This window comes from Papilio machaon, chromosome 10 (genome assembly GCF_912999745.1).
Source record: "Papilio machaon chromosome 10, ilPapMach1.1, whole genome shotgun sequence".
Lineage (NCBI taxonomy): Eukaryota > Metazoa > Arthropoda > Insecta > Lepidoptera > Papilionidae > Papilio > Papilio machaon.
The window spans coordinates 8,292,174-8,315,363 of NC_059995.1; the positions used below are offsets into that span (position 1 = coordinate 8,292,174).

General features: G+C 44.3%; 1 protein-coding gene across 1 annotated transcript; it reads left to right on the top strand.

Moving 5' to 3' along the window:
* On the top strand, window positions 1-23,043 carry LOC106721378 (dynein axonemal heavy chain 3). The gene is made up of 72 exons (XM_045679836.1): window positions 1-249; window positions 299-434; window positions 584-781; window positions 937-1,078; window positions 1,359-1,497; window positions 1,576-1,751; window positions 1,864-1,999; window positions 2,112-2,179; window positions 2,296-2,532; window positions 2,609-2,696; window positions 2,767-2,974; window positions 3,604-3,818; window positions 4,005-4,195; window positions 4,374-4,558; window positions 4,676-4,938; window positions 5,125-5,282; window positions 5,457-5,649; window positions 5,727-5,953; window positions 6,051-6,228; window positions 6,415-6,677; window positions 6,809-7,010; window positions 7,122-7,292; window positions 7,364-7,511; window positions 7,626-7,824; window positions 7,944-8,112; window positions 8,183-8,376; window positions 8,478-8,606; window positions 8,711-8,912; window positions 9,025-9,177; window positions 9,261-9,484; window positions 9,558-9,726; window positions 9,835-9,940; window positions 10,037-10,206; window positions 10,310-10,424; window positions 10,563-10,777; window positions 10,952-11,158; window positions 11,240-11,311; window positions 11,394-11,537; window positions 11,612-11,797; window positions 11,913-12,139; window positions 12,228-12,408; window positions 12,520-12,667; window positions 12,743-12,831; window positions 13,003-13,116; window positions 13,247-13,372; window positions 13,453-13,613; window positions 13,765-13,908; window positions 14,099-14,218; window positions 14,336-14,501; window positions 14,758-15,010; window positions 15,126-15,252; window positions 15,332-15,443; window positions 15,528-15,641; window positions 15,724-15,901; window positions 15,994-16,098; window positions 16,193-16,354; window positions 16,535-16,721; window positions 16,814-16,934; window positions 17,003-17,170; window positions 17,245-17,480; window positions 17,645-17,828; window positions 18,071-18,207; window positions 18,292-18,429; window positions 18,513-18,750; window positions 18,827-19,034; window positions 19,106-19,356; window positions 19,448-19,605; window positions 19,720-19,879; window positions 19,951-20,142; window positions 20,322-20,530; window positions 22,035-22,245; window positions 22,747-23,043. Exons 1-72 carry the CDS (start codon window positions 1-3, stop codon window positions 23,041-23,043), a joined length of 12,447 nt encoding a protein of 4,148 aa, XP_045535792.1.
* The last annotated feature ends 147 nt before the right edge of the window (window positions 23,044-23,190 follow it).

Consider the following 23,190-nt stretch of genomic DNA (forward strand, 5'->3'; position numbering starts at 1 on the left):
ATGGCCAGTGGCGATAGAAAGCGTCCACTCGGGAAGGCGTCTAGCAGCAGCAGTCGAGGACAGTCGCGTTTCGTGCCGGCGCCGCGGAGACAGCCCGTGCCGCCCCGTCTGGCGCGAGCCGGCCTGCCTCACGAGCTGCATAGGGACAGTACTCTGCTCAGAGCCAACACCAGCTACTATCCTGAAGGTATATCAAGTACAGAATTTAACACAAGTCTATCCATGCAAAGAAAACAGTACATTTCTTATGCCTATGAGATCAATATAAACATAAATGCAGACGTATGTATAACGCCAGTCACGTCAACGTATTGTAACAGGAGAAAGCGAAGGCGGATGCAGTGAGTTTCCGCCGCTCATGCTACGCAAGTCCTGGACACGCGGGGTACCCTACAGGGACAGCTTCGATCATGCCAGGCCCACAGATTCTACAGGTAACCTATACGAGAAACATTTAATTCTCGTTTAGTGTGTATAACATTCCAATGGACTATATTATAGCTTATAGCTTTCGATGAGATGGGATGTACAGGCAGAAAAAAAATTAAACAGAAAAGCTTGTTCTCGGATTAAATTCCTCCAGGCAATTGCTACACGCCCGCGACGAAGACAATGCGCACGGTGCACATGCCGCCGAAGCGTCGTCCGCCGCCGCAGCTGTACGGCCCCATCGGCCCCAACGGTGAGCTGCAGTTCCCGCCGCTCAAGCCCTGGGCCGAGAGGGAGAAGGAGAGATTGGACGCCATCAAGAAGGAACAGGACAAAAAGAAACTGCCCAAAGGTCAAGTATATTGTAGACTAGACTGAGTTTTATTTTTAATCTGTAATTCGAAACAAATTGTAGACTCAGTTCTCGTTGTAGCTTCACCGTCAATAAGATATTTAATCCATGGTGAAGATGTGTTTAAAATAATCTGAAAGAATAATCGCGTGCAGGTCTCGTGTTGTTAGAAGATTTGGTATCAGGAGCGTATGAGCGACGAAAGACTGCAGCTGCAGAAGCAAAAAGAAAACGAATAGAAAAGAAGAAGCAAAAGAAGATAGCCGCTGAGGAGGCGGCAAAAGAGGCGTTGAAGAAGTATGAAATGATCTGACTCAATTTAACTAATATTATAAATGCGAATGTTTCAATGGATGGATCGATGGAACTCCAGAACTGCTGCATGGATCTCGCTAAAATTTGACAAAGATATAGAACATAGTTTGGAAAAATACTGCTAATTAAGTTTTTTTTATCTTTAATAGTTTTTAATATTAGATCTTAATAAATGTAAAATAGAATTCCGATATATCTATAGGAATTCTTTTTTTTTTTTCTTCCTTTTTTTTTGTTGTACATGGAAAGTGTTACTTGCCAGGCATCTAGCAAAGCTGTCGTTCGAAGTGCCGCGGGACCCTGACGACCAGAAGCTGGAGCTACTGGCGGTCATCGAGGCGGAGCACTACAGATACATTCATCCTAATGACTTGGAGAGGATTCAGTACTACATGACTACGGTTAGTCATCAGGAATAAATTTCAAAATAGAAATATGTTGGGTTTTTGTTTTCCATTGTCATCGTCGTGTCGTTGCAGTCGCTGACAAATAGACACCTGCCGGAGTTCCCGGTGCATCTGTACCGACGCGCAAAACAGCAGGTGGACAAACAGACGGCGGCCATCAAACGCCGCCTCATGGTGCTCACGTACCAGGCCTGCGTACGCCAAAGCGAGGCAGAGATACGAGAATCCTTTGTTGAAGCTATGAAGAGGTGATTTTTCATATTACCAGTAAACGTATGGATTAAATTAACTTATGTAGATTATTCTACTGCCTACAAGCTATAGGCTTTTACGATTCTAGTCTGGCGTAATATGTTATAGATGTATCTTGACGTACGTGTTGGAAGATCCTTCCGAGCGCGGTCGGCTGAGCATAGCGCATGTGCCCACGCTGTGGCCCGCGCTCGTCGTGCACGGCCCCATGCCCTGGCACTCCGCCGCTGTGCGCGCAAAACAGGTTACTAAACAAAAAAAAAAAACATCTTCTTGATAAAATTTGATACTTTGGTAATATTAGGGACTTGTTGCTCCGTTCAAAAAAAATCCCAAAAGATATTTAACTTCGTCAGGCGCTGTTTTACCGGCACTATCATGGTAACCCAGTGCTGTTGGAGCTGCGACGAATATGGCAGCAGAGGTAAGATAGCAAATAATAATAATAATATTTTTTAATTTCAAAACAATTATAAACATTTCCTTAAATGTAATTTCATATTGGTAAATCAAGTTTTTAATTTTTTTTCGCTTTTCTAGGTATCAGAACATGTTCATTTGTGACATGAAGAAAATGCAAGAGGATGGTCCATTCCCCCACTACCCGGCGGACTTCACGGAGCGTCTGCAGAAACTGTGTGCGGCGACGCGCGCCGAGCTAGTCGACAATTGGCTCATCGACGTCGCCGACATTATGGTCAAGATGCGTCACCACTGGGCCATATATGTCGCTAAGAACAAGAAAGCTTCCACTTTCCAAGTCGAAATGTTTTTTGGGTAACAGAACGAAATTTCACTGTTGATTATTTTTAAATTAGCAATGAGTAAGCTTTCAATAAAGGAATTTTTACAGATGTATCCATAGTTTAATGTCAAGACAAATTCGTGATTTGGTGGAGCGGAGCGTGAAACATTTCGCCGAGTATTTTGCTTACTATTGGGTGAGTTGTACGAATTGCTTACCAAAATCTAAAGTATTTTAACACAAATTGAGGAGTTGTTTAATTATAGGAAGGTAACAACTTCGGGGAGGAATACAAGGACTATACGTTCATCAAGAACTCACTGCTGCGCATCAAGGTGACTGCGCAGCCGGGCAGCACGCAGCTTTCCTTCGAGCCCAGCCTCGAGCAAATGCGCGTGCTCATCATCAAGTGGTTCCACACCATCATCAACGTCAACTGCAACCTGCCCAGCGTTGACACTATCATGTATCCTGGTATCTTGCTATTGGCCTATATAAAATAAAGTTATCAATTATCATAGACAAAAAATTTGAAGGAGAGTTAAATAAAATAATATCTCCTCAACTCGCAATTTTTTTAAACTTGTACAACTTTGCAAAAATCCTAATTTAATAATAATAATAATAATAATCTTTATTTCAAGCAGCATATACAAGCTCATTATTTAGTTAGTAGGATACTTACGAACTATGTTAGTAACAATAATAATAACTAACTATAAACCAAGCGCCACATGCAGCTTTAGGCTGTGATTAATATATTTACAATCTAGCCTACTTGCTATTAAGCTAAGTATGCTGTTGGGACTGGCTCGCACCCTGCGCACCAGGGATGCGCATCTTTTGCGCATTGTGGCATAAAAGCAGTCGACGCGGGCTTCTGCAAACATCGCTGATGCGCTACAGAAGCGAGGCAGTCCCATCAGCACCCTGAAGGCATTATTATATTGAACGCGAAGGTCGTTGTAAGACTTTTGCTTGTATGTCGCCCACAGGCTGCTCGCATAGAAGCTCGTGCAGTAAGCTCTAAACAAAATTTTATATATAAACATTTAAGCAAAACGTTGTCATGATTTAATCGATACAGTAGGCAACTTTTTTAGATGTGACACGTCCGAGACCGAACCTGTACAGCGTGTTCCCGGACGAGCGATATATGGTGGATATCATTAATCAGACCGTGAAGCACTTCAAGGTCAACCGGCCCGGCCCTTTGAACTTCGTCAAGCGCTACACCGAATATTTTCATCTACTGGACGGCACGGCTCATCAAGACCTCATGTTGTTTTTTGGTCAAGAACCTCCGCCATATTTAAAGGTTAAGATTAAAACAAGTCGTTACATATATTGCGTTATGATATAGTCATTACTAATTCAATTTAGGAATTCGTGTCTTTGGAAATCCAATTTCGCAAATTACGAAAGATGAAATTAGTCTTGGTTGATCATCAACGACATTAACTAGAGGTGTTCTTATCTAGTCTTTTCTGGTCTTTAACTGTAGGACTTCTCTGCACGAATCTACATGTATGAGCAGCTGCGCGATGAGATCCTGTTCCTGCGGCGGGACATTCCACTCAACATGGTGCTGCTGGACTGCGCGCCAGTCAACGACACGCTCTGGGCCATCGTCGACGGCCTACGTACCCACATCGTCGACCACTTCATCATGCAGAACAGGAAGTGGAATAGAGCGTAAAGAATCCAACATATTTATTTTTTGTAGATTTTGTTGGTACCTTCTATGTAAATAGCAAAACTGTTAACTGTGAGATGGAAAGGAGAGCTACTGAGTATAGTAATTGTTCTGTATTGAATGTATGGATAAGCTTAAGTCGAGTGTAGCGGATTAATATTCAATACGTACGCGCAGCATCTGCGACGTGTACGAGGGCATGGCGGCGCGCGCGTCTGAGAGCCCGGAGACGACGGCGCAGCTGGTAGCCCTGCTGGGTTACGTGCTCGACTGCCGAGACTGCGCACTCTTTGACCTGAGAGAGAAGTCTCGCACCTCCGCGGAATACGTGCTTTTCCTCATGCAGCACGCCCACCTCTCCTGTGAGTGCCATCTCTTAATGTAACGCCATGGCGTTTGTGTAGCAAAATGATTAAATAAGTTTTGTGCGAATATAAACGAACCTATTCAAAATTGAACAGATATCTTGTCTCTTTTAGTCGAAGATATAAATCTTAACACTCGCGTATTCCTATGGCCTTTGGATATGGAGGAGACCATCGACTTAACTTTAAAGACGTTGAACACCAAGAAAACCATGGCGGAAGACAAGCTGAAGAGCAAAAAGGCCATCTTCGAGGAGAAGCTGAAGCGGCACGAGAAGGATTTGGAACTGTTCAGACGTTTCGATCCGCCGCTCCTCAACCTGGATCTTTTAAGGGAAGTCGTAGGAAGAGTGGACGAAATATTTTCCAATTTGACGGTAAGATATTGAAAAGTAAGTGATACTTACTTATTAAATGTTATATTAAAAGTTAGTTATATAGGCGTAGCATTTAGAACTAGTAAAAAACAACCGATTCTGTTTCGGACATACTTATTTCTGAACTACGAAGGCTATTTGGAGGTCACTTTACACTTGAATATCAGCATTTGTGGTTCGTAACAGGAAGACAAGCACGAGGCGGATGACATCATAGCGGAGGAGCAGTTGCTGGACCAAGAGGTGTCGGCGTATTACAGCCTGCAGACCATGTTGGCCGGTATCGAGCCCTTCCACAAGCTCTGGCACACCGCCTATGACTTCTACGACGGTTACGAGAAATGGTACAAAATTTTCACTGAATGTTTCTGATACGATCTGAACGACTTTTAAAAAGTGATTTTGCAAATGAGTTTTAAAGAATGAAGTAGCTTGATAGTGAAGTATCGTAACGATGAAATACTAATGGTACGGGCTTTAAAAGATAGAAATGTAACTTACATTGGCATAATGTAAAGGTACCATGGCCCGTTCCACGGCCTGGACGCGGAGCAAATAGCGACAGACGTGGAGGCATGGTGGAAGCTGCTATATAAGCTAGGCCGGCAGCTATTCGAGTTCCCCGGCGCTAAACGCATCGCCGACATGGTGCGCAATAAACTAGAGAAGTTCAAGGTGCTGCTACCTGTGCTCTGCGCCATCTGCAACAAGGTGAGTGGCACATGTTTACTATTCCTGTCATTCCAGGTATTTGTCAGTATTGACTAATTGAATGTGTGTTCGGGTAGGGTATGCGCGACCGACACTGGGCGCACATCAGTTCGCTGGTGGGTGCGGAGGTGGTGCACGAGCCAGGCACCACACTGGCCGACATGGTGGAGCAAGGCGTACACGTGTTCGCCTCGCAGCTCGAGGAGATCGAGCAGGTCGCCGCCAAAGAGTACTCGCTCGAGCAGGCGCTCGCCAAGATGAAGGACGAGTGGGTCGGTGTCAAGTTCGAGGTCGTGCCTTACAGGTAACCATCTTTGCACAAGTTAAATAATTTTAAGGAAACAGGGCACCGTTATTGTTCTGCTTTTTATAACTTAAAAATATTTATTTGAATACACCAGAGACACAGGCGTGGGCGTGCTGACCGGACTTGACGATATCCAGCAGCTTCTCGACGACCACATCTTGAAGTCGCAAACGATGCGCGGCTCGCCCTATGTCAAGGCCTTCGAGACCGATATGGTGGCTTGGGAGGAGAAGCTCATCAGCATGCAGGATATACTGGACCAGTGGCTACAGGTACTATGTCGTTTTGCGTCCGGGGAAACGTAGTGGTTGGTTTAATACCACTGTGAGTTAAAACAGAGTGGTTTTGCTTTGACCATGCGTAAAGTCTGGTGTTGCATACTTATTGGTGATGAAACTTTTGCAAACAATATTTTAACGTATTTGTGTTGTCTTGGTCATAATTTATTTTTGCTTTAGTGCCAAGCAACTTGGATGTACTTGGAGCCGATCTTCTCGTCGGAGGATATAATGCGCCAGATGCCGACGGAAGCGCGCAACTTCCGCGATGTGGACAAAGAGTGGCGTGTGGTGATGGTCGCCACACAGAAGGAGCCGCTGGTGCTGCGTGCCACGGACTTCCCTGGCCTGCTGAAGAAGATGCGACACAACAACGCGCTGCTGGATGACATACAGAGAGGACTTAACGACTACTTGGAAAAGAAGAGATTGTTCTTCCCGAGGTAAACAATGTTAAAATATCTCTATGGTAAAATGTTAACATAACAATTAGCGGATTCTATGTAGCGGTAATTTTATGATTCAGTCGTCATATTTTCTTGAATCAGGCTTTGATTAAACTTCCAACTTGCAGATTCTTCTTCTTATCCAACGATGAGCTCCTAGAGATACTGTCGGAAACGAAGGACCCGATGCGCGTGCAGCCGCATCTCAAGAAGTGCTTTGAGGGAATCTACACTCTGGACTTTAACGCCGCCGACGAGATTGTAGGCATGGCATCAGCTGAGGGAGAGGTTGTCAAATTGTCCTCGAGCATACAGCCGGCTGATGCTAAGGTCAGTTTGATTGACTCGAGCGCACTTTGAATATTAGAAGTAGAACAACCTCTTGATGTTGATCATGAATGTCAATACAAATCAGAAATTATAATATTGTACGACGAGCAGGGCATGGTGGAGCGCTGGCTGCAGCAGCTGGAACAGCAAATGATCATCAGTCTCCGCGACGTGGCTGCGGAGGCTACCAACGCGTACAGCACATGCCCGCGAGAGGAATGGGTGCTCAGCTGGCCCGGGCAGATTGTGCAGGCTGGATCCTGCGTGCAGTACACCTCAGAGGTATACCTCACACTATTTTTAGCACTATTTTATTACTAGTAAGAACTAAGTAAGGTCGAATACGATTGCAGGCTATAGAAGCCATTCAGACGGCCAGCCTGCCGGACCTGATCCGGCGCTGCACAGACCAGATCAACGGGCTGGTGTACCTTGTACAAGGTGACCTCGACCCTGGAAATCGCATCACCGTCGAGGCCCTCATCGTCATCGACGTACACGGTATTTCAGATTAAAACAAATGTTGATTGTTCAAGTTAAGATGAAGACTTAAAAATGTTGTAAACATGTAGTTTCGTCATCAATTATTATGTTCGCTTTCTTAAACTCGGCTAGGGAGATCGATCCTCGAGGAGATGGTGCAGAAAAAGGTGGGCGACATCACGGACTTCAACTGGATCTCTCAGCTGCGCTACACGTGGCATGGCGAGCGGCTGCTGTGCTCCATGATCACCACCGACGTTGAGTACGGCTTCGAGTATCTCGGCAACACGGGCCGCCTCGTCGCAACGCCGCTTACCGATAGATGCTACAGGTACAAACAAAATGTAGACAATACTTTCGTAGATATGTATCGATCTCTGTCTCTATCGATGTAGGTATTGAGTTGACCTAACTTAAATGTGCTACATCTTTGCATTTATTGTTCGTCAGAACTCTCATGAGCGCTCTCAAACTGAACCTGGGAGGTGCGCCCGAGGGCCCGGCCGGCACGGGCAAGACGGAGACCACCAAGGACTTGGCGAAAGCCGTAGCCAAGAAGTGCGTCGTTTTCAACTGTTCAGACGGACTCGATTACAAAGCGCTGGGCAAATTCTTTAAGGTGAGTGGTAGTTTTAAAATGGTTCCTACCTTTTTAGTGGCAAAAACTTAATTGATCTATTGTGGGTTAGGGTCTAGCGCAGTCGGGTGCGTGGGCATGCTTCGACGAATTCAACCGCATCGAATTGGAAGTGCTGTCGGTGGTTGCGCAGCAGATCCTGTCCATCCAGCTAGCAATACTGCGCCGCGAGAAGCGCTTCATCTTCGAGGGTACCGAGATCAGCCTCAACCCGACGTGCTCCGTCTTCATCACTATGAACCCTGGGTATAGAAATAATTTCTTACCGTTCCACTTTTCTTCAGTTTAATTACATGAACCACTTCAGCACATTTGGGGCCACTATTTTTAGAAGAATTCTGTTATAGTTACGCCGGTCGGACGGAATTGCCCGACAATTTGAAGGTGCTCTTTAGGACGGTGGCCATGATGGTGCCCGACTACGCCATGATCGGGGAGATTACCCTCTACTCTAACGGATTTGTCAATGCCGGCCCGTGAGTACAATTCGCAGGAAAATTTTGGTTCCTGTTTTTACTTTTTATTTCATCTAGGAATTTAAATTCAAATTTGTAAAGTATTTTTTTGGTAATCTGTTTAGGCTTGCGCGTAAGATAGTACAGGCGTACAAGCTGTGCTCGGAGCAGCTGTCGTCGCAGAACCACTACGACTACGGTATGCGCGCCGTCAAGTCGGTGCTGCTGGCATCCGGCGCGCTCAAAAAGAACTACCCCGAAAAGGATGAGGCGCAACTGGTGCTGCGAGCCATCATCGACGTCAATATGCCCAAGTTTCTGTCTCAGGTCATACACAAATTGGATGTCATTCATAATCTCTACTCAAGTTACAAATATACACCAATTTCATAAGGTATTGCAAACCGATTGGAATTTTTCAGATTTTTATTTTTTACAGGACGTACCTCTATTTACGGGCATCTACTCGGATCTGTTCCCTGGTGTAGAGATTCCCCAGCCGGATCGTGTGGAGCTAACACAGTGCATCTTAAAGGAGTTAGAGCGCCGCAACCTGCAGGCCACGGACTGGTACCTCGAGAAGATTATACAGGTCACTCTACAGTACTCTCTATATCTGATGTCCTTTTGATGAAAGGAGAAAAATATCTTGACTTTGTGGTACAAATTACGCAGATCTATGAGATGATGCTGGTCCGTCACGGGTTCATGACGGTGGGTCCGCCGATGGGAGGGAAAACGCAGGCGTACCAGACGCTGGCAGACGCTCTGCGCGCGCTGCAGCTGATGAAGCCGCCGCCGAGGCACAAGGAGTTCGGTGCCATCTACCGCATTCTCAATCCCAAGGCAATTACCATGGGACAGTTGTACGGTTGCTTCGATCCCGCCTCCCATGAATGGTAGTACTTTCAACTTAACTGTCATAGTTCTTTCTCTTAAATGTTTATTTACTCACTTAAATGTCAATTTGAGGTCTGATGGTGTGCTAGCTATTGCGTTCCGCGAGTACGCGATGTCGGCAACTCGCGACCGCAAGTGGATCCTGTTTGACGGGCCCGTGGACGCCGTGTGGATTGAAAACATGAACACCGTACTTGATGACAACAAGAAACTCTGTCTTATGAGCGGAGAGATCATACAGGTGCAATAAATTAAGTAGGATAACAGTCTCAAACCGAATTCTGACTAAGAATAGGTGTGTCCTATTCATACAGTTGTGTTGTAAGTAATTTGTTAAGGTCTTTTACAGATGACGAACAAAATGAACTTGATCTTCGAGGCGGCTGATCTGGAGTTCGCCTCTCCCGCCACGGTGTCGCGCTGCGGTATGATATACATGGAGCCTGAACAGCTCGGTAAATTTACAGCAATCTATTGTATAAAGGCTATACTAATGAGGGAAGGTTTCATACAACAGTGAATGTATGTTAGGTGATGATGATGTTTTGTAGGTTGGCGCGCGTTCTTGGCGTCATACAACACGCACCTCAGCAAAAAGCTGATTCCTGAGCAGTTTGAGCTAATCCAGGAGCTGATCGACTGGCTCGTGCCACCCATGTTCGAGTTCCTTAATCAGCGCTGTCGCCAATTTGTTAAAGTTGGAGATATTCATCAATTTTACGTAAGTTGCTAAATAATTACTAAATCTTGAAGTGGACTAATTAATAGTCCTTGCTGTTTTTTGGTGTAATCTTCACACTTTGATGATAAATGTTACATGGCAGTCGTTCACGCGACTGTTCACATGCCTGCTGGAGGGCGAGACTCAGTTCAGCACAATGTGGCTGCAGTGCACCTTTGTCTTCTCGCTGCTGTGGGGACTCAGCTCTACTATCGATGGTGAGAACTAATACACCCAACAAACACATGATTCTTTTATGAATGTACTCATGTTTCCAAAAGCTTTTACGTAGAATGTTTATTACATTCGTATATTCGCTTAGTTTCATTCTAAGAATTTGTTTATATTCACTGAAGGTGACAGTCGTAAACGTTTCGACGCATTCTTCCGAAAATTACTGGAGGGGAGCAACGCGACGTATCCGAAACCCAAGTCATTCAAGTTGACCAAGAACCAGTTATTCCAAGACAAGGACACGGTGTTTGACTACGTGTACGACAAGCGCAACAACGGCACCTGGATACCCTGGGTCGACCTGGAGAAGGAGGTCGCCATACCGGCCACCGCAAAGGTGAACATTTCATCTCAGACAGTAACTGATTTTAATGAAGTAGTTATACGTTACAGTTTACTTTAAGCTTTCTAACCGAAACTCAAAAATCAAAACAACTTGCAAATTTTTTTCTTACTAACCACAGGTCATCACAATTTAACTGTATTTAATGTAACAGTTTTTGGTGATCAGGTCAATGAAATTATAATTCTAACAAATGAGAACGCGTACTTGCGGTACTTCGTGTCGAAGATGGTGAAGTCCCAGATCCCGATTCTGCTGGTGGGCCCCACGGGCACGGGCAAGTCCTCGCTCGTCATCGACTTCCTCCTGTCCCTACCAAGACAAAAGTACATCACCAACACCATCAACTTTTCCGCCAGGACCACTGCAAATCAGGTACTTATGTTTCTTAAATCTTTCTTAATTTGTAAATAAAATCTTACTTAATATTGAATGATTGTGATATATTATTTTTAGACTCAAGACATCATAATGTCGAAAGTGGATCGACGGCGTAAAGGTGTATTCGGCCCATCAATGGGTAAAAAGGTAAGTATTGGTTAATCAAATAATTGCACCTAACATTTGCACTGTGTGTGTTCTAATAACCTATAAAATGTGATGTGTCCAGTGCGTCCTGTTCGTGGACGACCTGAGTATGCCGCAGAAGGAGCAGTACGGCGCTCAGCCGCCGCTCGAGCTGCTGCGCCAGTGGATCGACCACGGCCACTGGTACGACCTCAAGGAGAAGGCGCGACAAGAGGTCGTCGATGTGGTCAGTATCATGCTTGTAACTCGCGGACCATTTGAGTTCACAGATGCCAACCCTAATAAAATGTCTCATTTCAGCTGTTTGTATCGGCGATGTTACCGCCGGGTGGTGGATCCAACCTGATCTCGTCGCGTTTGACGCGCCACATGTTACTCGTCACCTTGGACTCCTTCGAGGACAATACACTGAACAAGATCTTCTGCACCATCATGGACTGGCACTTCGGGAAAGGTTTTACTGAAACCCTACAACGACAGAGTAAGGTTGGTTGTTGGTTGATTATAGAATTCAATTAATTATGAAAATTTTAGACTAGATCGAAGGTACCATACTTAAGGAAACCTTATGTGTTGTATTATGATGGTGATGTGGTTCCAGACGGTGGTGGCGGCGACGATGGAAGTGTATAAGGCTGTTACGCTGCAGTTTCTGCCAACACCCAGCAAATGCCACTACCTGTTCAACCTGCGCGACTTCGCGCGTGTCATCCGCGGAGTGCTGCTCGTGCCCTCCTCTCACCTCAAGGAGCTGCCCAAGCTCGTGCTGCTGTGGATACACGAGACCTACCGCGTCTTCTACGACCGCCTCACCGACGACACGGACAGGTCACTCGATACACAGATAGAAACTACATCAAACAGCTCATATATATAGATATGTAATATCAATATAAATTATAACGCGTTGGATCAGGTCGCGGCTGTTCGAGATAGTGTACAAAGCAGTGTACGCAAATTACCGCGTGCACATGGACCAGGTGCTGACGGAGCTGGGCTATGTGCCCGACGGCGAGAAGCTCGCAGATAGACACGTCAACAACGTCTTCTTCGGCAACTACATGGAGCCCGACGCCGATCCTAAGATCTACGATCAGGTTAACGAGCTCAATGTAGCACAATATAAATGTTAATAGAATCGTTAGTTCTGAAGGATAATGTTATTTTTATCATAGAGATAGTCACTACAAATAACGTTGTCACTCCAGGTGTTAGACCTGGAAGACATGGCGGTAAAAATGGAATATTATTTGGATGAGTACAACGTGGTGTCGTCGTCGCCTATGGCGCTGGTGATGTTTCGCTATGCGCTGGAGCACATCTCCAGGTGCACGAGAGTGCTGCTGCAGGACAACGGTAGGTAAATGAGGGTTACGAGACCTCTGCAGCTGGAATTTTTTTGGATGTCTACTTAATTTGAATTATGTCTAGGCAATCTGCTGCTGGTGGGCGTGGGAGGTAGCGGCCGCAGCAGTGCGGTCAAACTAGCCGCCAGTATTTTAGAAATGAATGTGGTTCAGGTATATTTATTTTTCGTACAAAAGTACTAAGTTAAAGCTCAACAAAATATCTGATTAAATGGATTTCATTAAATGCAGTCCTGCAATACTTTAGGAGTAGCTTATGACGTATATTATTTATTCGCTAAGGTGTTGTCAGTTACCTCGATATACATAATATAATGTGATCAGATCGAGATCTCGCGCGTGTACGGACAGTCGGAGTGGCGCGACGACATTCGCAAGCTGCTGATGAAGGCCGGCATCCTCGGCAAGCCCATCGCCTTCCTCTTCGCCGATAACCAGGCAAGTCTTCGTATCATGGTACACAGAGATAACGAACTCTGGTTTACCCACAAAATCAATAAAAGGGAATACAAAGAATATTATTTTGTGTTTCAATTTGTGATAAGCGGTGCATTACATTGTTGGGCAGATCATATACGAGGGTATGGTGGAAGACATCAACATGCTGCTGAACACGGGCGACATTCCCAACCTGTACGGCATGGACGAGAAGGTCGAGATCCTCGACAAGATGCAGGCCGCCGTCAGGGAGTCTGTGAGTCAACATATCTACATTGTCTACATTTTTATTTTTTTAATGACTATCAAAAAATAATACGAACAAAATTCTTCCAGGGCAAGAAAATAGAAACGACTCCACTAGCCATGTTTGGTTTCTACGTGGAGCGAGTGAAGGCCAACCTGCGCATCGTGCTGGCCATGTCCCCCATAGGCGACTCCTTCAGAAACCGCCTCAGGATGTTCCCTTCCCTCATCAACTGTTGTACTATTGACTGGTAATTTTCTATCAAAAAATTAATTTGTCATGCCCAAAAAAATACAGGACAATTGAGAACTTTTTGAAATCGGCTAATAACAGCAACTGCAACATGTAAGCTTAGATTTTCAATAAGTGAGGTAGAAGTCCTTTTCTCTCCGAATTTTTAGGTTCACAGCGTGGCCCCCCGAGGCGCTGGAGCGCGTGGCGTCGATGTTCATCAGCAAGATGGACGACGTGAGCGAGGAACTGCGCGTCACCTGCGTCGACATGTGTCAGCTCTTCCATATGAGCGTCGTGAAGCTCAGCGACAGGTTTTGTCACAAATAACGCAAAATGTATCCATTAAGATAAGCTTGGAAAGTGCGTGGCGGCGCCACATTCGATAATTATGTCATTTTAATACGACAGCGCTAATTCTGATGTTCTCCGCTTTAGAGAGAAGTGGTCTAGACTGTATGTTCTTTCATTGTTTTTTATTAACGTAACAATAATAACGTACAGGTTCTACACGGAACAACGACGAAAGGTGTACGTGACGCCGACCAGCTACTTGGAGCTGATCAAAGCGTTCCAGAGCCTGTACGCATTAAAGGTGGACCAGATAACCATGTCTCGAAACAGGTAGGGTATATCGTATGTAATAAACAAGTTACAAAAAGTCAAACGGATAAGAATGGGGCACAAAGCTACAGTTAACATTAAGACGATTGTACAACGTGTAGAAATTGTGGTGTGCAGATACGAGACGGGTCTGGAGCAGCTGGAGTTCGCAGCGGGGCAGGTGGCGGTGATGCAGCAACAGCTTATCGACCTGCAGCCTCAGCTCGTCGACACCTCGGATCGCACTGAGAAGCTCATGATCAAGATCGAGCAAGACACAGTGCTTGTCGAGAAGCAGAAAGAGGTCGGGTATTTTTAAGCAAGATTGCTTCAACCATTGCTTTACCTCTATTGAAAGTTAGCTGGAAACAAATTAACGAGTTTGAATAACTTTGACAGTAAAGTATCACTCTTAGATCTTTACTTACACTTTGTCTATTTCTATTTCATCTTTATTTGATTTTTGTTATAGTGATCCAATTCCTAGAGTTGAAATAAATGGAGTCATGTAGTCAATCGTGATTAAATATATAGTTGTATAAGTGTATGTTGATAAACAGATAGTGGGCGCGGACGAGGCGCTGGCCAACGAAGCCGCGGCGGCGGCGCAGGCCATCAAGGACGACTGCGAGTCAGACCTGGCCGAGGCCGTGCCTGCGCTCGAGGCCGCGCTCTCTGCACTCAACACGCTCAAACCCGCCGACATCACGCTCGTCAAGGCCATGAAGAACCCGCCCGCTGGCGTCAAACTCGTCATGGAGGCGGTCTGCGTCATGAAGGGCATCAAGGGTGACAGGAAGATGGACCCCAACGGTAACTAAGTCGAAAATTAAGAAATTTATTGAGAAGTTTTTGAACATCCTATCGGTGGTAATATTTATTTGTAATCGAAGTATTTCCTACCCGAAATATCATAAATTTTTTGCAGGTAAACCATACGAAGATTATTGGGGACCTTCACAGAAGATGCTCGGCGACATGAAATTCTTGGAAAGCTTAAAAAATTACGACAAAGATAACATCCCAACGGCCATTATGAAGAAGATCCGTGAGAAGTAGGGAACATGGAAATGGTCTGTGATTTTGTTGACATTCATTGGTTTCCCTGATGATGTAAGCTCGTCCTTGCTTTAGATATATTCCGGATCGCGAGTTCGACCCTGTGGTGATCGCCAAGGTATCGTCGGCCTGCGAGGGTCTGTGTCGCTGGGTGCGCGCCATGGACGTCTACGATAGGGTCATCAAGGTCAGCTGTCATCCGTCCGTTCATAACTCTACTCAAATCCGAACGCAAATCATCGCGGGACGTTGAATAACCTTTTCATCACAGGTGGTAGCACCGAAGAAGGCCGCCCTTGCGGAGGCGGAGGCGGAGTTACAGGTGCAGATGAACACGCTCAACATGAAGCGCGCCCAGCTGCAAGCCGTGCTTGACAAACTCCAGGTGATATCCAACACACAGAACAGAACTACTCGAATGTGTGACCATGTTTGAATGGCTAGAAAAATTTGGTTTATTTTGAAAGGCATTGAATGACGAGTTTGCGGAGATGACCCGTAAGAAGAAAGGTCTAGAGGATGAGATAGACCTATGCTCGACCAAGCTGTCGCGCGCCGAGCAACTGATCGGTGGGCTGGGCGGCGAGAAAGCGCGCTGGACTCTGCTCGCCCAACAGCTGCAGGAGCTGTTAGGCAACATTATTGGTAAGGAATGCCAAATCTTGGTAGAATTGAAATTTTTGGTAAAATAGCAAATTTAGTGGAACTCAGTGTTTTTCTTTTTAATATTTTCTAAGGTGACGTTCTGCTATCGGCGGGTTTTATCGCGTATCTGGGCCCCTATACTGTAAACTACAGACGTGAAATTATACAAGTCTGGAATAACAGGGCAAAGGCGCTTGGTAAATAAATATTCGTTGAAGTTTTTTGTCATGTGGAACTGATCGTGCAATACTTTCGTTTTTGTTATTTATCTTTATTAATGTGAAATTGTAGAAATTCCGTGTTCGGATACATTCTCGTTGATCACGACCCTGGGCGAGCCGGTGGTGATACGTGCGTGGAACATCGCGGGTCTCCCTGTGGACGCCTTCTCCATTGAGAACGGCATCATCGTGGAGAAGTCGCGCCGCTGGGCGCTCATGATCGATCCTCAAGGTACAGTTTTAGTAAGAACTAGCTGTTGTTCACGACTTTGTCAGCGTGGAGTAAAAAAAAATAAGTTATTCCAAAATACAAAAACCATCAGTATCACTAGATATTATAATCCGATTTTGTTAACTGTTTAGAATAGATAGATAATTTAAGCATACAATTAAACTATGTGCACAAATCCAGAACAAGCGAACAAATGGGTGAAGAACATGGAGCGAGAGAACCACCTTAAAGTGATAAAGCTGACAGACTCTAACTACACCCGCGTGTTGGAGAACGCCATCCAGTTGGGAATGCCCGTGCTGCTAGAGAACATCCGCGAGCAGCTGGACGCCGTGCTCGAGCCTGTATTGCTCCGGAATATATACAGGTGTGCCCTGGAATGTAGCTAAGAGCTTTCTTTACGAAAACCATTGTGTATCCTACATACAGTTCCTACACATCACCCGTTTTCATCATCAGGTCGGGTGGCGTAGACTGTTTGAAGTTTGCCGACAACGTGTTAGAGTACAACTATGACTTCCGTTTTTACATCACAACAAGGCTCAGCAATCCCCATTATTTGCCAGAAATTGCAGTTAAAGTGAGTGGAACATTATTTTTTCTTAATTCTTGACGACGCTATACTATTTAAAAACAACAACTCATCAGGTGACAGTATTGAACTTCATGATAACACCGCAAGGGCTGGAGGACCAGTTGCTCGGCATCGTGGTGGCGCAGGACCGGCCCGAGCTCGAGCTGAAAAAGAACCAGCTCATAGTAGAGGGCGCGAACAACAAGAGGACTCTTAAAGAAATAGAGGATCAAATACTTGAGGTAAAATAATTACTTTTTTAATTTAAATTGCAGCGACAATTAGTTTGTAACTTACCTATGCTGTAATATGACAGGTGCTGTCATCTGCCGGTAACATTCTAGAAGATGAATCAGCGAATCAGATCCTGTCTTCGTCTAAGATCTTGTCGATAGAGATCGAGGCGAAGCAGGCGGCGGCCGCGGTGACGGAAAAGGAGATAGACGAGGCGCGCCTACTGTACGTGCCCGTCTCCAAGCACAGCTCCGTCCTCTTCTTCTGTATCTCAGACCTCGCCAATATCGATCCCATGTACCAGTACTCGTTGAATTGGTGAGTTGTGTACAATCCTAACAAAATGAACCTTTGAAGATGACCGATGACTTCATTAGTCCGTAAAAACCGACATCGCATTCTTATGATTTCGGATTACAGAAAAACACATTGGAAATGCAGCTTAAGGTTCAAAATTTCTATTGCATGGATACATTTTGCAGGTTTATAAACTTATACAACCAGGCGATCATCAATTCGCCGAAGAGCGACGACCTGACGGAGCGGCTCGAGGGCCTCAACAGCTACTTCACGCGTAGTATCTATGAGAACGTCTGCCGCAGTCTCTTCGAGAAAGACAAGCTCATCTTCTCTCTTGTTCTCACCCTCGGCCTGCTCAGACCTAAGGTGGGGTCTTTCTTTTACAAAATATTACAGTAGCAACAATACTTATTTCTTTTACTACGTATACTTGTTTTTTTTCCTTGTGGGTGTTTTTGTATAGGCTGATCAGCCTACTGATCAATCGGCCAATGAGAATTTTTTCCCATAACGCTGATTGAGTCCATAGAATCGAAAATTAGAAATACCCATTAGGTCCATTGATCGTAGCCCAATGGTCTCAACGGAAAACACCCTTCCTTGTTTAGGGTTTGGTGGACGATGAATTGGTAGCATTCCTCCTGACGGGCGGCGTGGCGCTGGAAAATCCTTACGAAAACCCGGCGCCCAGCTGGCTGTCAGAGAAAGCCTGGTCTGAAATTGTACGCAGCAGTAATCTCAGCGGGTGAACATTTTTTTTTAATCTTGCAATAGAATTAATGCTTAAAAGTAACGACGTATACTTATTTATGCTAAATATTATTTACAGGTTAGAAGCTTTCAGAGATAACTTTAAAGCGAACGTGAAGGCTTGGAAGGATTTCTATGACCTGTCGACTCCGCAAGACAGCGAATTTCCGCCGCCGTATCAGAATATCGAAGGCATTCCGAAGCTTATCATGTTTAGGTTTGTTCGGGGGGTCTACAATAGACAGAAAAGATTTAAGTGGACAGATAACAATTTTTAGACCAAATTCTAATGGTTCTCAGATGTATTCGACCAGACAAACTGATCCCGTTAGTACAGCAGTACGTGGCGGACTCGCTGGGACGCAACTACATCGAGCCGCCGCCCTTCGACCTTCAGCGCTCTTACGACGATAGTAATTGCTGCTCGCCGCTCATTTTCATCCTCTCGCCCGGCTCCGACCCCATGTCCGGCCTCGTCAAGTTCTCCATGGAGAAAAAAGTCATCAGCTTCGAAACTATTTCACTGGGCCAGGGTCAGGTCAGGATTTTTTTTACTCTGCCTGCCTGGTTCATCGATGACTTTTAAATAACCTCTGCAATTTGCATTATGCCAGGGTCCAATAGCAGCGAACATGATCAGCCAGGCCATCTTGACCGGCGGCTGGGTTGTGCTGCAGAACTGCCACGTGATGGATTCTTGGATGGGTGAGCTGGAGCGCATTTGCGCGGAGGTGATCACGCCACAGGTCACTCACCAGGAGTTCAGGTGCTGGCTCACCTCGTACCCCAGCAAAGCGTTCCCCGTCACCGTACTGCAAAACGGTTAGTTGATAATGACGAAGGGAGAACAGACGTGCCTCGCCAGCCGAGTTACATAATAAATTTTTCTGAAGGTGTCAAGATGACGAACGAAGCGCCAAAGGGTCTGAAGAACAACATGTACCGGTCGTACACGTCGGACCCGATCAGCGACCCGGAGTTCTACATCTCGTGCCCGCGCACGGAAGAGTGGCGCCGGCTGCTGTTCGCGCTCTGCTTCTTTCACGCGCTGGTGCAGGAGCGCCGCGCCTTCGGTCCGCTTGGCTGGAATATACCTTACGAGTTCAATGAAAGTGACCTCAGAATTTGCGTCATGCAGCTGCAGGTGAGATCTCACAGCAAGTAGTCATTGAAAAGTGTCGCGGTAGGGACTCCCAGGTGAACACAAGAGATTGCCTACTCCTCTGTCCCTATAGATGTTCCTGTCGGAGTACGCGGAGACGCCATTCGACGCGTTGAACTACCTGGCGGGCGAGTGCAACTACGGCGGCCGCGTCACCGACGACAAGGACCGGCGCCTCATCCTCTCGCTCCTCTCCATCTTTTACAACGAGGAGGTCACCACTGATCCCGAGTGAGTCACTAACGCTTTGCTCACCCTCCCATAGCCGACATACAAAGAAAACTTCGACGAAATCTTGTACGACAGTAAATGTTCGTTTACCATATTCATATTATTCGTATATAGCTATTCGTTCTCTCCGAGCGGCAACTACCGCATCCCGCCGAAGATGGATTACAACTCGGTGCTGGACCATATCAAGGCGCTGCCAATGATCGCGCAGCCCGAGGTATTCGGTCTGCACGAGAACGCCGACATAACCAAAGACAACAAGGAGACCGCTGCGGTGAGACTAAACAGTTTGACTTAAACGACAGGGTTATGGGTTCATTATAACAATTTGCATCGTATTTGCAGCTGCTATTCGGGTGTCTGTTGACCCAAACGTCGATAATGGCGGGCGCCGGGCAGCAGGGCGGCGAGGGGCTGGGTGCCGCGGAGCTGACGCGCGAGCTATTGGCACGCCTGCCGCGACCCTACGACATCCTGGCCGTCTCCATCGCCTACCCCGTGCAGTACTACAACAGCATGAACACCGTCCTCAAGCAGGTACTTACATAAACTATAAATTTAGACCTAGCTTACAACATTTAAGGTACTTCCTCAGAAGACATATAGTATATACAACTTCCTATTCCAAAAGATTGTCTGTCTGTCTGTAGCTTTCGTCTATAAACTATCAAGTTGACAAAGACAATAGAAAATAGAATCTGTGGTACCATTCATAGGAGCTGATCCGCTACAACCGTCTGCTGGCGGTAGTTGCGCGCACGCTGCACGGCGTGAACCAGGCGGCTCAGGGGCTGGCCATCATGAGCGCCGAGCTGGAGCAGTGCGCGGACTCCTTTCTCAAGGGCATCGTGCCGCCCGCCTGGATGTCCAAGTCCTACCCCTCCATGAAGCCGCTCGGATCCTACATGACGGATTTCCTCGCAAGGTTATTACTTTGATATAAAATGAGTCGTTCATTTAAAAAAGTATAACCGAGGACAGCTGTAAATCCTTTCTACCTATGCCATAACACATCTGGAATTGTAGGTATGAATATGGAAGAATTAAAAAAAAAATCTTAAATGAACAATGGTACAATATAATTATATTTAAACTCTATTATCTTACATATCAATACTGTTATTTAAAGTTCACTGACCAATTTTTTCTATAAACACTTTTAATCTCTATTGTATTTAGTGTACAGTTTTAAAATATGACACAATATATTTTACAAACTTAGGTGAAGTTACATTTAAATGCAAAGTTTGTACTAAATGTTATTTAACAAAAAACTACGAGTGAGAATACACATTGACATTTCACAGAAATTGTGTACCAAGGCGCGTATCGAGTATTAGTAATCACATTATTAAAAAAATATATTGTAATTACTTTAAAAATGAGAAAAAAAAAATATTTAGTTGAGCAATGTACAGATCTTACAAATTTATTTCAATACATTGAAAAGGACCTATTCTTCATCTGAGAAAAGTAACAACTTTACATACATAAAGTACACAGAAAAATATATATAAATAGTCAACAGTAATATTATATTTGAAACATAAGACAATTTTAAAGAACTAAATACATTTTAAAATCTAAACAGGTTCATTTAATAATCCTGAAAATTGTTTGAACAATAATATGGCAATTAAACTAGTAATATGAATGTTACAGATTTAAAAAAATTCATCCCTGTCTTTTCCTTTCCAAATCTCTTAGTTTCAATGTTAATTCCTCACCAAAAGATTCTCTATACTTTACACTGATATTATCTAATAAGGCATAAAGAGTTTCATATTTCCTATCGGAAGTTATAAAATTTTTATTATTACACTCTACAACACTAAATCCTGATGCTGACATTTCAACGGTGTACACTTCGTCTTCATGAGTAGTTATTTTGAGATATATCTTTTGATTGGTACTCCTCATACTTGGCTCAACGATTGCTTCTTTAACATGTTTCCGTACATCATTCAATGCAGCTTCCGCTTCTAGTGGCCATGTCTCTTTGTCTAATACTTGCTCGGTCATTGTTCTGTATGAGAAAAATAAACCAAATTCATTTAACGTAAATTTTTAAATATCATGTAGTATAGTTATAATAAGTATAGATGTTTCAAGCACTTACAAAATTGTGGAACCTAACTTAACACTAAATACTAATTTCGTCACATTTACATCTTTGACCATTTGGTAGAACTATTGAGTTGTTTGGAAAGTCATTTCATTTTATTTCTATTTTCTATGTGTAATAATGCCTTTATTAGCTCCAAACGACTTTTCAGGACGTGGTGCATCTTCCTCGAAAATACACGAATCGTAAGTCGAGAAATCCCGAAATGACTTTCCGAATGACCTAATATATTTTTTTCTTATAATGCTTTCAATTTGTTAAAAGTGTAGAAATAATCACTAATCTATCAATATTTGTTTGTTAGATTAAAGTTCCTCCAGGATTGGATAGATGAGGGTCCACCATCTGTGTTCTGGATATCAGGGTTCTACTTCACGCAGTCGTTCCTGACGGGCGTGCTACAGAACTACTCGCGACACAACCGTATACCCATAGACAACGTGCATTTTGAGTTCACCATCACCAGTATGGAGGCTGAATGTGACCAAGAACCTACATTCGGAGTTTATTGTAAAGTAAGTTAACATTTACTTAAATTTTAATAGCAGTCTTTCATGGGAAATGGTTAGTTTTATATTTGCCAATGTTTTTGTACTGCATTTTATATATTTTCCTGTCCTAAAACATGCAGCAAAGGAAACAAATGGATAATCAGGGTCATGAACATAGTATGTATGTTTGGGTGAGTTCTAGCATTGGTAGCATTGCATGGTGTTACACAAAGTTTTATATTTCTGTTTTAATTTTTTCTAATGTTTTAAAATAGATTGAACGTAGGCACTGGCCTCTATAAAATTACAGCTCTTGCTTTGTTCTGACTTAAAACACTCCTGTAGAATTTTTTATTCTTTCTCTATTATTACTACCAACCTCAACCCTCAGCACCAAAATGGTGAAAATCAAATTTGCACAGAATACCATGCCTTACAGCATGTCCAGTTGTCCGTTGGTCAGTGCAGTAAGATAATACTTTCACAACAAATTAAAATTTCCATCTATGTGTTCCATATGTACAGGGATTGTTCTTGGAAGGTGCCAGATGGAACCGTGAAACTATGCAAATGGACGAATCTTATCCAAAAATCCTTTTTGACACCATACCAATAATCTGGTTCCAACCAGCTCTGATTGAAAAATTCAACCCGCCGCCAAGTTACTTCTGTCCTATCTACAAAACTAGTGAAAGAAGAGGTGTCCTGGCCACCACAGGACATTCCAGTAACTTTGTCATGTACATCACATTACGGACAGATATACCAGAAAAGCATTGGATCAACAGGGGCGTGGCAAGTTTAACACAGCTTGATGATTAAGAAGCATTAAATTATATTTGCTTTTGTTAATTATATGACATGTTTATTTTTTCTTAAGTTAATTTGAATAATGTATTTACTATATGAAATACTATTGATGATTTTCAAATAAAGCTATTTTTAATACAATTATTGTCGTTAATTCCT